The sequence below is a fragment of the Melanerpes formicivorus genome, unplaced genomic scaffold (genome assembly GCF_026170545.1).
Source record: "Melanerpes formicivorus ecotype bairdi unplaced genomic scaffold, bMelFor1.0.p_v2 SCAF_55, whole genome shotgun sequence".
NCBI classification, from domain to species: Eukaryota; Metazoa; Chordata; class Aves; order Piciformes; family Picidae; genus Melanerpes; species Melanerpes formicivorus.
The window spans coordinates 103,996-117,161 of record NW_027142407.1 but is presented as its reverse complement, the minus strand read 5'-3'; the positions used below and the strand labels follow the sequence as shown (position 1 = coordinate 117,161).

The following is a 13,166-nucleotide window of genomic DNA, read 5'->3' as shown; positions in this document are numbered from 1 at the left end:
GGTGAGGCTGGAGAGGGCTCTGGGCAACCTGATCTAGTTAAGGATGTCCCTGCTTGCTGCAGGGAGGTTGGACTGAATGACCTTTGGAGGTCCCTTCTGGCCTGGACCATTCTTTGCTGCTATTCTATGAATATTGCATTGGAATGTTGTCAAATATATTGTGGAATAAAGTAGGAATGGGGAGACCTTCTTGTTCTCTACAACTCCCTGAAGGGAGGTTGTAGCCAGGTGGGGGTTGGGCTCTTCTGCCAGGCAAGCAGCAGCAGAACAAGAGGACACAGTCTCAAGCTGTGTCAGGGGAGGTTTAGCCTAGAGGTAAGGAGAAAGTTCTTCCCAGCAAGAGAGATTGGCCATTGGGATGTGCTGCCTGGGGAGGTGGTGGAGTCCCCATCATTGGAGAGGTGCAACAAGGATTAGATGTTGAACATGGAGCCATGGTTTAGTTGTCAGGAGGTGTTAGGTATTGGGTGGCAGGTTGGACTTGAAGATCTTTGAGGTCTTTTCCAACCTTATTGATTCAGTGATGATTCTATGATTATGCAAACACCAAATGAAGTAGGAAGGCAAAAATGTGTTTCAAGAGGCACTATTGGAATCATTTTTTCCTTTGGTACAGATCACAAAAAGCTGAAAGTCCTACTGGAAACTCTGCTGTGGGGCACAGAATATTAAACTGAGACCAAAAAATGACCCCAGCTTGAGCTGGCTGGATGCCTGCTGTAAGAACTCAAAGGCTGGTTGGTAAATAAAGTCACGTCCTTGTCCTCAGGTGTCTGAATACCAATCACTGAGACTTCAGGGAGGGCTCTCTAAATCTGAAATTCAAATAGAAAGAGGTGTGACAAATCCTAAAGTCTTTATCTGGCATGGCCATAAATCAGTTCAAATGCCAGGAGTTTGCATGAGGAATGGGTCTGGCTCACCTAATCTGCTCTGTTTTGCACAGGAGCATCTCATTGCCTTTTTTGGGGGGTGAAGAAAGGATTAACACTTTGTGTGCTGTGAGGGAAAAGTTCATGACCTTTATATTAGATTAAGAAATGTCAGAGTAGAGTGCAGTTCCTGTGGGAGAGGAGAAGGGGATGTGTTAGAAGCCACAGCCATGGAGGATGGGCAGGGACACCTCACACTACAGCAGGTTGCTCACAGCCACATCCAGCCTGGCTGCAAACATCTCCAGGCAGGAGGCTTCCACCACCTCCCTGGGCAGCCTGTGCCAGGCTCTCACCACCCTCATGGGCAACAACTTCTTCCTCACAGCCAATCTCAATCTACCCATTTCTAGTTTTACTGCATTCCTCCTACTCCTATCACTCCTTGACACCCTCAAAAGTCCCTCCCCAGCTTACTTGGAGCCCCCTTCAGATCCTGGAAGGCCACAATTAGGTCTCCTCAGAGCCTTCTCCTCTCCATGCTGCACAACCCCGACTCCCTCAGTCTGTCCTCACAGCAGAGCAGCTCCAGCCCTCTGCTCCTCCTCCTGGCCCTTCTCTGGACACCTTCCAGCACCTCCAGATGCTGCCTGGCACAGAGGCTCCAGAACTGGCCCCAGAGCTGCAGCTGTGGTCTCAGCAGAGTGGAGCAGAGGGGCAGAATCCCCTCCCTGGCCCTGCTGGCCACACTTCTCTTGCTGCAGCCCAGGCTCTGCTTGGCTCTCTGGGCTGCAAGTGCTCACTGCTGGCTCCTGTGGAGCTTCTCATAATACCAGTGGCAGATACAAAACCAAAACCACATCTTCACAGCTGCTCCTTGGGTGCAGTTAAAAGTGCTAAATGAAACAGATGTCTGCTGGTTTCCCAGCTTGGCTGGCAGCAATCACAGATGTCCATTAGCCAAAACCAACCAACCAATAACAAAAGAACAACTGTAGGAAAGACTTTTGAGTATAAAGTGGCAGAGTTTTTGATTCCATCCTATTTTATTTTTAATGCTAAAGTAAAATGGTAAAACTTTGCAGTGCTGGTTGAAAGGAGGCCCTGCAGAAGCATCTTGGCAGTCTTGAGGAGCAGGCCAGTGCAAACCACTGCATGAGGTTCAACAAGTCCCAGTGCAAGGTCTTGCCTCTGGATCAGACCAACCCCAAGCACCAATCCAGTCTGGGTGCAGCATGGGTGGAAAGTAGCCCTGAAGAACAAACCTTGGGGCTGTTGGTTGCTGAGAAAATCCTCATGAGTGGCCTGGTGCAGCCCTCAGGCAGCTGTGTGCTGGGCTGCAGCCAGAGGAGTGTGGGCAGAAGGCAAAACAGGAGATTCTGCCCTTTGGCTCTGCTCTGCTGAGACCACACCTCAAATAATGCCTCTGGTTCTGGTGTCCCCAGCAGAAGAAGGAGACAGAGCTGCTGGAGTGAGCCCAGAGGAGGGCCATGAGCATGATCCAGGGCCTGGAGCAGCTCTGCTATGAGGACAGGCTGAGGGAGCTGGGGGTGTTCAGCCTGGAGAAGACTCTGGGGGGACCTTAGAACTGCCTCTCAATACTTGAAGGGATCCTTGAGGATTATGCAGGGGCACTCTTCATGAGGGTGTCTAGAGGCAGGACAGGGGAGAGTGGTTTTAAACTGAGGGAGAGAAACTGGATCTTAGGAAGAATTCTTCAGTACAGGGGTGGTGAGAATCTAGAAAAGGTGGCAGGGGGGTTGGAAGGAGAGGATCTTCAAGGTCCTTTCTTACCCAAACCATTGCAAGAATCTATGAATTCCACATAAAAGCTGAAGAGAGAGATGATCACAGAATCAAGCAGGTTGGAAAAGACCTCAGAGATCATCAAGTCCAACCTATTCCCTAATACCTAACACCTCCTGACAGCTACACCATGGCTCCAAGTGCCACATCCAAGCCTTTCTTAAACACCTCCAGGGACGCCTGCCTGGGCAGCACATCCCAATGGCCAATCTCTCTTGCTGGGAAGAACTTTCTCCTCACCCCCAGCCTAAACCTCCCCTGGCACAGCTTGAGACTGTGTCCTCTTGTTCTGCTGCTGCTTGCCTGGGAGAAGAGACCAACCCCCACCTGGCTACAACTTCCCTTCAGGGAGTTGTAGAGAGCAAGAAGGTCTCCCCTGAGCCTCCTCTTCTCCAGGCTAAGCAATCCCAGCTCCCTCAGCCTCTCCTCACAGTGCTTGTGCTCAAGGCCTCTCACCAGCCTTGTTGCCCTTCTCTGGACACCTTCCAGCATCTCAACATCTTTCCTAACCTGAGGAGCCCAGAACTGAACACAGGTCTCAAGGTGTGGCCTGAACAGTACTGAGCACAGGGCAGAATGGCTTCCTTGCTCCTGCTGGCCACACTCTTCCTAATTCTCTTGTTCTGGGGCTGGTTGCCTGGGAGAAGAGACCAAGCCCCACCTGGCTACAACCTCCCTTCAGGTTGGAAGCATACCTCAAAACCCAAGGATTCAACAGCTGTGCTGTCCTCAACAGAGCAACACAACTGTAGCTATTTATTATTCTCTGTTGTGGATGTGCTGAATCCAGTCAGAGGTACAGGTCATTAAGAGATGAAGCTGAGCTCCATATTAGTGACATAATGGATATTAAATCATTGCTGAATACTTAATAGATTGAGTTTCTTTCCTTGAGGCTATTTACATTAGCTGGTGGAGAGCAAAATGCTAATGGGCTTCAGCTGAAAAAGGGAAGAAATAGAAATAATATCAAAGGAAATCCGGCAAAATCCAGGGTGACATGGAACCAGTTGTTCCATTCCCCTTAATTGTCATGTATTCTGTCATCTCCTTTAGCTGCTTAAGGAATTTACAACCAGCACAGCAGGTGGTGAATTTTAAATGGGAGCTCTTCAAGGAAAGGAAAGGTCAATATTAACATAAATATCTTCTTTAAGGATTGGGAGGCAGAGGTTTCTCAAACAGAGAGCAGGTGCTGCTGCAGAGCTAAAAAGTTGCCCCAGCAGCCAAGTGAAAGGGTTCGTGGAGATGAAGTTAGGCAACAAATCATAGTTTCATAGAATCATAGCATCAGTCAGGGCTGGAAGGGACCACAAGGATCATCCAGTTCCAACCCCCCTGCCATGGGCAGGGACACCCCACACTAGATCAGCCTGGCCAGAGCCTCATCCAGCCTGGCCTTAAACCCCTCCAGGGACAGGGCCCCAACCACCTCCCTGGACAACCCATTCCAGGGCTTCACCACTCTCATGGGGAAGAACTTCCTCCTCACCTCCAGCCTGAATCTCCCCACCTCCAGCTTCATTCCATTCCCCCTAGTCCTATCACTGCTTGAGATCCTGAGCAGTCCCTCCCCAGCCTTCTTGTAGCCTCCTTCAGATACTGGAAGGCCACAATGGGGTCACCTGGGAGCCTTCTCTTCTCCAGACTGCACAACCCCAACTCCCTCAGTCTGTCCTCACAGCAGAGCAGCTCCAGCCCTCTGCTCCTCCTCCTGGCCCTTCTCTGGACACCTTCCAGCACCTCCAGATCCTTCTTGCAATAGGGGCTCCAGAACTGGAGGCAGTAGTCCAGGTGGGGTCTCACCAGAGGTGAGTAGAGGGGGAGAATCAGTATGACACCAGGGAAGCTGTGGAGGTTTCATGCTTGCAAGTGTTGAAAGCCAAGGGGGATGGGACCCTGAGAATATCCAGTCGGCTACAAGAGGTAGCTGGCTCAGGGCAATCCCAAGCACTGATACAGGCTGGGCAGGGACTGGCTGGAGAGCAGCCCTCAAGAAAAGGACCTGGAGGTGCTGGGGGAGGAGAAGCTCAGCAGGAGCCAGCAGTGAGCACTTGCAGCCTAGAGAGCCAAGCAGAGGCTGGGCTGCAGCAAGGGAAGTGTGGCCAGCAGGGCCAGGGAGGGGATTCTGCCCCTCTGCTCCACTCTGCTGAGACCACAGCTGCAGCTCTGGGGCCAGTTCTGGAGCCTCTGTGCCAGGAAGGATCTGGAGGTGCTGGAAGGTGTCCAGAGCAGGGCCACAAGGAGGAGCAGAGGGCTGGAGCTGCTCTGCTGTGAGGACAGAGTGAGGGAGTTGGGTTGTGCAGGCTGGAGAGGAGAAGGCTCCCAGGAGACCTAATTGTGGTCTTCCAGGATCTGAAGGGAACTCCAAGAAAGCTGGGGAGGGACTTTATAGGTTGTCACGGAGGAATAGGACTTGGGGGGGGGGGGGTGTGGATCAAAAATAGCATTGGAGAGATTGAGATTGGATGTGAGGAAGAAGTTGTTGCCCATGAGGGTGGTGAGAGCCTGGCACAGGCTGCCCAGGGAGGTGATGGAAGCCTCCTGCCTGGAGGTGTTTGCACCCAGGCTGGCTGTGGCTGTGAACAACCTGCTGTGGTGTGAGGTGTCCCTGCCCATGGCAGGGGGTTGGGACTGGCTGAGCCTTGAGTTCCCTTCCAACCCTGACAATTCTGTGATTTCTGATGTGTTAGTGCAAGCTACCAGAAAATAAGGGCACATAGATTTCATTAGGAGTTCTCATTGCAGCAGCTTACAGTACTAGGTGAGGGGCAATGGCTTTAAGCTGGAGAAGGGAGATTTGCACTGGAGATTAGGAAGAATATCTTTACAATGAGGATGGTGAGGCAGTGCAAGAGGTTGCCCAGGGAGGTGGTCGATGCTTCCTTCCTGGAGGTGTTCAGGGCCAGGGTTGGACAGGGCCAAGCCCAGAGAGTGGTGGTGAATGGTGCCACATCCAGCTGGCAGCCAGTCACTAGTGGTGTGCCCCAAGGATCAGTGCTGGGCCCTGTGCTCTTTAACATCTTTATTGATGATCTGGAGGAGGGCATTGAGTCCATCATCAGTAAATTTGCTGATGACACCAAGCTGGGGGCAAGAGTTGATCTGCTGGAGGGTAGAGAGGCTCTGCAGAGAGACCTCGACAGGCTGGACAGATGGGCAGAGGCCAAGGGCAGGAGATTGAACACATCCAAGTGCCAGGTTCTGCACATTGGCCACAACAACCCCAGGCAGTGCTACAGGCTGGGGTCAGAGTGGCTGAGAGCAGCCAGGCAGAGAGGGACCTGGGGGTGCTGGTTGATGGTAGGCTGAACATGAGCCTGCAGTGTGCCCAGGCAGCCAAGAGGGCCAATGGCATCCTGGCCTGCATCAAGAACAGTGTGGCCAGCAGGAGCAGGGAGGTCATTCTGCCCCTGTACACTGCACTGGTTAGGCCACACCTCGAGTCCTGTGTCCAGTTCTGGGCCCCTCAGTTTAGGAAGGAGGTTGACTTGCTGGAACGAGGCCAGAGAAGAGCAACAAAGTTGGTGAGGGATTTGGAACACAAGCCCTATGAGGAGAGGCTGAGGGAGCTGGGGCTGCTTAGCCTGGAGAAGAGGAGACTCAGGGGTGACCTTATCACTCTCTACAACTACCTGAAGGGAGGTTGTAGACAGGCTGATGATGGTCTCTTCTCCCAGGCACTCAGTACTAGAACAAGAGGACACAGTCTCAGGCTGCACCAGGGGAGGTTCAGGTTGGATGTTAGGAAGAAGTTCTATACAGAAAGAGTGATTGCCCATTGGAATGGGCTGCCCAAGGAGGTGGTGGAGTCGCCGTCATTGAAGGTGTTCAGAAGGAGACTTGATGGGGTGCTTGGTGCCATGGGTTAGCTGTTTGGGTGGGTTGGATTGGTTGATGGGTTGGACACGATGATCTTGAAGGTCTCTTCCAACCTGGTTTGGTTTATTCTAATAAAGGTTTATTCTAATTATTCTAACTTGATTTATGGGAAGGTGTCCCTGCCCATGGCAGGTGGGTTGGAACTAGATGATCTTTAAGGTCCCTTCTAACCCAAACCACTCTATGACTCTATGAAAAACTAAACCAAAAACCCCAAACAAACAAAACCAAACCCAAAGCAATCACAATCCAAAACCCTAAACAGCCAAGGGGTATTTTATTACTTCTAAGTAATCTTTTCCTTCCTCCCTTCCTTCCTCCTTTCATCTCTCCCTCCCTTCCTTCTTTCCTCTCTCCCTCCCTTCCTTCATACCTCCCTTCCTTCCTTCCTTCATCCCTCCCTTCCTCCCTTCCTTCCTCCCTCCCTCCCTTCCTTCCTCCCTCTCTCCCTTCCTTCCTCCCTCTCTCCCTTCCTCTCTCCTCCTCCTTTTTCCCTCTCAGCTCCACTCTGACCAGGACAAGGGGGATGGCTCACTGAAGTACATCTTGTCAGGCGATGGGGCTGGCACTCTGTTCATAATCGATGAGAAGACAGGGGACATCCACGCCACCCGCAGGATCGACAGGGAGGAGAAAGCCTTTTACACCCTGCGTGCCCAGGCCATTAACAGGAGAACTCTGAGACCCGTGGAACCCGAGTCCGAGTTTGTCATCAAGATCCACGACATCAACGACAACGAGCCAACCTTCCCAGAGAAGATTTACACTGCCAGTGTTCCTGAAATGTCAGTAGTGGGTGAGTGCTTCCTGCCAGGGCTGCTGCCTCGTACCTGGTGAGCCATTGCCCCAGCCTCTGCAAGCTCACTCGGGTTTGGAACGCTGCTCTCCTGGCTGAACTGCTTTTCATTGTGATTCATGGATTGAAAGAGTGGAATTGCATCCACACATGGGGTGGTGCTGTTGTTCATTGCTCCTCTCCTCTCCTCTCCTCTCCTCTCCTCTCCTCTCCTCTCCTCTCCTCTCCTCTCCTCTCCTCTCCTCTCCTCTCCTCTCCTCTCCTCTCCTCTCCTCGAGTCTCCTCTCCTCTCCTCTCCTCTCCTCGAGTCTCCTCGAGTCTCCTCGAGTCTCCTCTCCTCTCCTCGAGTCTCCTCTCCTCTCCTCTCCTCTCCTCTCCTCGAGTCTCCTCTCCTCTCCTCGAGTCTCCTCTCCTCTCCTCTCCTCTCCAAACCTCTCCAAACCTCTCCTCTCCTCTCCAAACCTCTCCTCTCCTCTCCAAACCTCTCCTCTCCTCTCCTCTCCTCTCCAAACCTCTCCTCTCCAAACCTCTCCTCTCCAAACCTCTCCTCTCCTCTCCAAACCTCTCCTCTCCAAACCTCTCCTCTCCAAACCTCTCCTCTCCTCTCCAAACCTCTCCTCTCCAAACCTCTCCTCTCCCCTCCCCTCCCAACCTATCCAAACCTCTCCTCTCTGAACCTCTCCTCTCTTCTGGCATCAGATCTATTTCTGCTTAGGATATTCAAGTTATTAATCCACAGTGCTTTAGAGTATAAATATTTGTGGCAGTTTTGGCTGTGTGCCTTTAAGAAATGCCACAGAATTAAGACCTCCAGGAGCTAGAGTGTCCTGGAGGTGTACCAGGAGCTGGGGTTGCTTAGCCTGGAGAAGAGGAGGCTCAGGGGAGACCTTCTTGCTCTCTCCAACTCCCTGAAGGGAGGTTGTAGTCAGCTGGGGGTTGGTCTCTTCTCCCAGGCAACCAGCAGCAGAACAAGAGGACACAGCTTCAAGCTGTGCCAGGGGAGGTTTAGGTGTGATCTTGGAAAGAAGTTCTTCCCAGCAAGAGTAATTGGCCTTTGGAATGTGCTGCCCAGGGAGGTGCTGGGGTCGATGTCCCTGGAGGTGTCTAAGGCAAGTCTGGATGAGGCACTTAGTGCCACTGTCTAGTTGATTGGTTAGGGTTGGGTGATCGGTTGGACTTGATGATCTCTGAGGTCTCTTCCACCCTGGTTGATCAGCTCATTAAAAGAAGCCTTTGGAAAGCTGAGTGAATTTTGCCTTCCCCTCTCCCTGGAGGTCACCGGAGGAGATAAGCGCAAAATGGAACTGCTGTCTGCACTGTCACTCTGCTCTGTGGCTAAGGAGAGCTCTGTGTTTACTCCTGTGCTGGTGATGCACTGCCTGAAGCCAGACAAGCTCTTTATTCTCTTTTCTTTCAGTTGTGTTTTATTTTCAGTGCATGGACAAATCCTCTCCTATGTTCAGTTCCTCCCTTACCTCACTCATGAATGGCAGCATCATAAATTTTAAACAGCTGTCTGAGATCATCTCTCTTCCCTTTGCAGTGCAGTTTCCCTTCCCCTCCTAACTACAAAGTTGCAGCCTGCACAATGGCAGCTGAACTGATTCACACACAAGAGTATCTGGGAATAGAAGCAACACCTCTTTTGCTAGTATTCCTATTTTAATCACTACCACAGCCTGAACTACCTCCAGCAGTGGTTTAAGGTATTATTGATATGTTTGCAGGTCTGGAGTCCCTGTTATAAGAAGGCTCTGGAGGTGCTGGAAGGTGTCCAGAGCAGGGCCATGAGGAGGAGCAGAGGGCTGGAGCTGCTCTGCTGTGAGGACAGACTGAGGGAGTTGGGGTTGTGCAGGCTGGAGAGGAGAAGGCTCCCAGAAGACCTTCTTGTGGTCTTCCAGGATCTGAAGGGGGCTCCAAAAAAGCTGGGGAGGGACTTTTGAGGGTGTCAGGGAGGGATAGGAGCAGGGGGAATGGAGCAAAAGTAGCAATGGGTAGATTGAGATTGGCTGTTAGGAAGAAGTTGTTGCCCATGAGGGTGGTGAGAGCCTGGCACAGTTTGCCCTGGGAGGTGGTGGAAGCCTCCTGCCTGGAGGTGTTTGCAGCCAGGCTGGATGTGGCTGTGAGCAACCTGCTGTGGTGTGAGGTGTCCCTGCCCATGGCAGGGGGTTGGGACTGGCTGAGCCTTGAAGTCCCTTCCAACCCTGACAATTCTATCATTCCATGATTCTATTTTCCTGGGCTTCAGATAAAAATGTTAGAAGAGCGAGAAAATTCACAATTACTGACAGAGAATGGCCTCAGCAATGCTCTGCAGCAAGGTGTGGAAGCAAAATTATAGCAATGTTTTATTCCTAGTATTTTCAGTTTGCTTTGAATTTATGATTGAATATTTCTTTTTCCATGTCCCAAGCATATTTTAGCATAAAGGTAAAGAAATATCTACAGTGAGCAATTGGCACCTGAAAAAGAACTGGAAATATCCACTGGTCACAAGGGCCTGCCCTGCTGAAAAGCATCTCCTATGGAGAATGATCTTGGAGTGCTGGGGGCAGCAAGTCCTGCATGGGACAGCAATGTGCCCTGGGGGCCAATAGAGCCAAGATGATCCTGGGGGGCAGCAGGAAAAGTGTGGCCAGCAGGGCTGGGGAGGTTCTGCTGCCCCTCTGCTCTGCCCTGCTCAGACCACAGCTGCAATCCTGTGTCCAGTTTGGGGCTCCCCAGTTGAAGAGAGACAGAGACCTGCTGGAGAGAGTCCAAGGCAGAGCCAGGAGGATGAGTTGGGGACTTGAGCATCTCCCCTGTGAAGAGAGACTGAGAGCCCTGGGGCTGTTGAGTCTGGAGAGGAGAAGGCTGAGAGGGATCTGATCAATGTCTATCAATAGCTGAGGGCTGGGGGGCAAGTGGGGGAGGTGGTTGGGGCGCCATCCCTGGAAGTGTTTAAGGCCAGGCTGGATGAGGCTCTGGGCAGCCTGATCTAGTGTGGGGTGTCCCTGCCCATGGCAGGGGGGTTGGAACTGGATGATCCTTGTGGTCCCTTCCAACCCTGACTGATACTAAGTGCAGGGGACCAAGCTCTTTTGGGTGGTGCACAGTAATGAGACAAGGACCAAAGGTTACAAACTTGAACAGAGAAGGTTTCAGCTCAACATGACGAGAAACTTCTTCCCAGTGAAGGTGAGAGAGCCTTGGAGCAGGCTGCCCAGAGAGGTTGTGGAGTTTTCTTCTCTGGAGCCTTTCCAAGCCCACCTGGATGCCTTTCTGTGCAGCTTACCCTGGGTGATGCTGCTTTTGGCAGGGCCTTGGACTGGCTGATCTCTGCAGCTCCCTTCCAATCTCTCATGCTCTATGATTCTAATGTGTTCATGTCCAGGTTACTATTTTCAAAGCTACAGAAGAAACCCCAGGACCTTTTTGGTGATCTTCTCCCTCTCCCCAGCCCTTTCCTCTTCCTCTCCCTTCCTCTGCTGTGTTGCACAGATGATTTCAGGGCAGAACATGTGTCATTGTTTCCTGCCTTTTTGTGGATTGTTTTTTGTTCCTTTTCTGCTAGAAAGAGCAGAAAATGTCTATTAATCTGGCTGGTTATTTGTATGGATAATTTACTACAGAAGGTACTTGCTCTGGGTAAATATCACACAGCTCGGCTGGGAGTAAGGGAAGGGGAACATAAATTTCAGCTTCAGCTTTGAAATGGATATTCTGTGGATTCTTTCTCCTAGTTAATTACCTCAGTGATTCTTACCTGATACCTCTACATCATTGTGAGGTTGAAGCCATCACTGTTGGCATAGTGTTTGAAGAGGCTTGCAAGGGGGGGAAAAAGGGCCATACGTATGAATTGTTATCACTGTAGCAGGCTCAAACATTGTTAATTTAAAGTGATGTGAAAATCTGCCCCCTTAGAGCTGCACTAACCTGACAGATTAGAGTTCATTTCTGGGCCTAGCTCATGACCACCTCCTTCCTCCTTATACTAGAACAAAATATTCAAGCATGCAAGGAGAAAATTGGAGAACAGAATCATAGAATTAACCAGGTTGGAAATGAGCTCAGAGATCATCAAGTCCAACCTGTGACCTAATATCTAACAACTCCTGACAACTAAACCATGGCTCCAAGTGCCACATCCAAGACTTTCTTGAACACCTCCAGGGATGGGGACTCCACCACCTCCCTAGGCAGCACATTCCAATGGCCAATCTCTCTTGCTGGGAAGAATTTCTTCCTCACCTCCAGGCTGAACCTCTCCTGGCACAGCTTGAGACTGTGTCCTCTTGTTCTGGTGCTGCTTGCCTGGGAGAAGAGACCAACCCCCACCTGGCTAAGGTGCCCTGCTGCCCAGGGAGGTGGTGGAGTCACCATCCCTGGAGGTGTTTAGGAAGAGCCTGGCTGAGGCACTTGGTGCCATGGTTCAGTTGATTAGACTGTGTTGGGTGAAGGGTTGGACTCGATGATCTCTGAGGTCCTTTCCAACTTGGTTAATTCTGTATTCATGATTCTGTGAATCTATGACTACAAAAAAACTCACTCTTCCCACAGAGACCTTAAAGGGAGCAGGATCAAATCTGCAGGTTATAGAAGAAGTCTCTGAGAGACTTTCTTTGGTCTCACAGTGTCACAGTATCACTAAGGTTGGAAGAGACCTGAAAGATCATCGAGTCCAACCTGTCACCACAGACCTCATGACTAGACCATGGCTCCAAGTGCCACGTCCAATTCCCCCTTGAACATCTCCAGGGATGGTGACTCCAGCACCTCCCTGGGCAGCACATTCCAATGACAAACGACTCTCCCGGTGAAGAACTTGCTCCTCACCTCCAGCCTAAACCTCCCCTGGCACAGTTTGAGACTGTGTCCTCTTGTTCTGGTGCTGTTTGCCTGGGAGAAGAGACCAACCCCTTCCTGGCTACAACTACCCTTCAGGTAGTTGTAGAGGGCAATGCAGCCATGCTCATTGCAGCAAGGGAGAAGGATGGCTGCTAAGATCTCTCCTGTTTCATCTCTATGTGTATTAAAATAGCATCAATTCCTATTCTATTTGTGCACTGTGGCCCTCATCTGATGCAGCTATAACTATCACTCACATACAATTACACTGCAAATGGAGCTGGTTTTCATTTCTTTTAAAGCTACTACACCTGTGCTTCACTTCACACCCCTCACCCTCCCCAAAATGATCTGATTTTGGATGCTTCTTTAAAATGAAGTGAAAGCCTCATGCAATTGGCCCATTAATAAGTACTGCTGATAGGAACACACAGAGGGAAGGTGCAAATTAGAAACAAGAAATAACTGGACTAGGGAATGCAGACCCAGTGTCACCTTGCAGGGGTTGCTAAAGAGATTTTTTTCCCCCCCTGGAAAATACACTGTGTTGTTGTGACAGATTCCTTCATCGTGACTGTTCTCTGGTTCTCTGGGTAGGAAATGGAGGATTTGTGAATTTTAGGGTCAGAGAATTGTCAGGGGTGGAAGGGACCTCAAGGCTCAGCTAGTCCCAAACCCCTTGCACGGGGCAGGGACACCTCACACCACAGCAGGTTGCTCACAGCCACATCCAGCCTGGCTGCAAACACCTCCAGGCAGGAGGCTTCCACCACCTCCCTGGGCAACCTGTGCCAGGTTCTCACCACCCTCATGGGGAAGTATGAGGCAGCAATGGTCACTGGCAGCCCTGCAGCCAGCTGTGTGCTGGGCTGCATCCAAAGCAAGGACAGCAGCAGGACAAGGAAAGGATTCTGCCCCTCTGCTCTGCTCTGCCCTGCTGAGACCCTGCCTGCTGCATCCAGGTTTGGTGCACTCAGCAT

General features: G+C 51.2%; 1 protein-coding gene across 1 annotated transcript in view; it reads left to right on the top strand.

The window, feature by feature from the left end:
• Positions 1-13,166, top strand: part of CDH10 (cadherin 10) — a 106,712-nt gene that overhangs the window by 62,455 nt on the left and 31,091 nt on the right. The window contains 1 exon segment of the mRNA XM_068160979.1: positions 7,062-7,356. Coding sequence (XP_068017080.1) covers positions 7,062-7,356 — 295 coding nt within the window.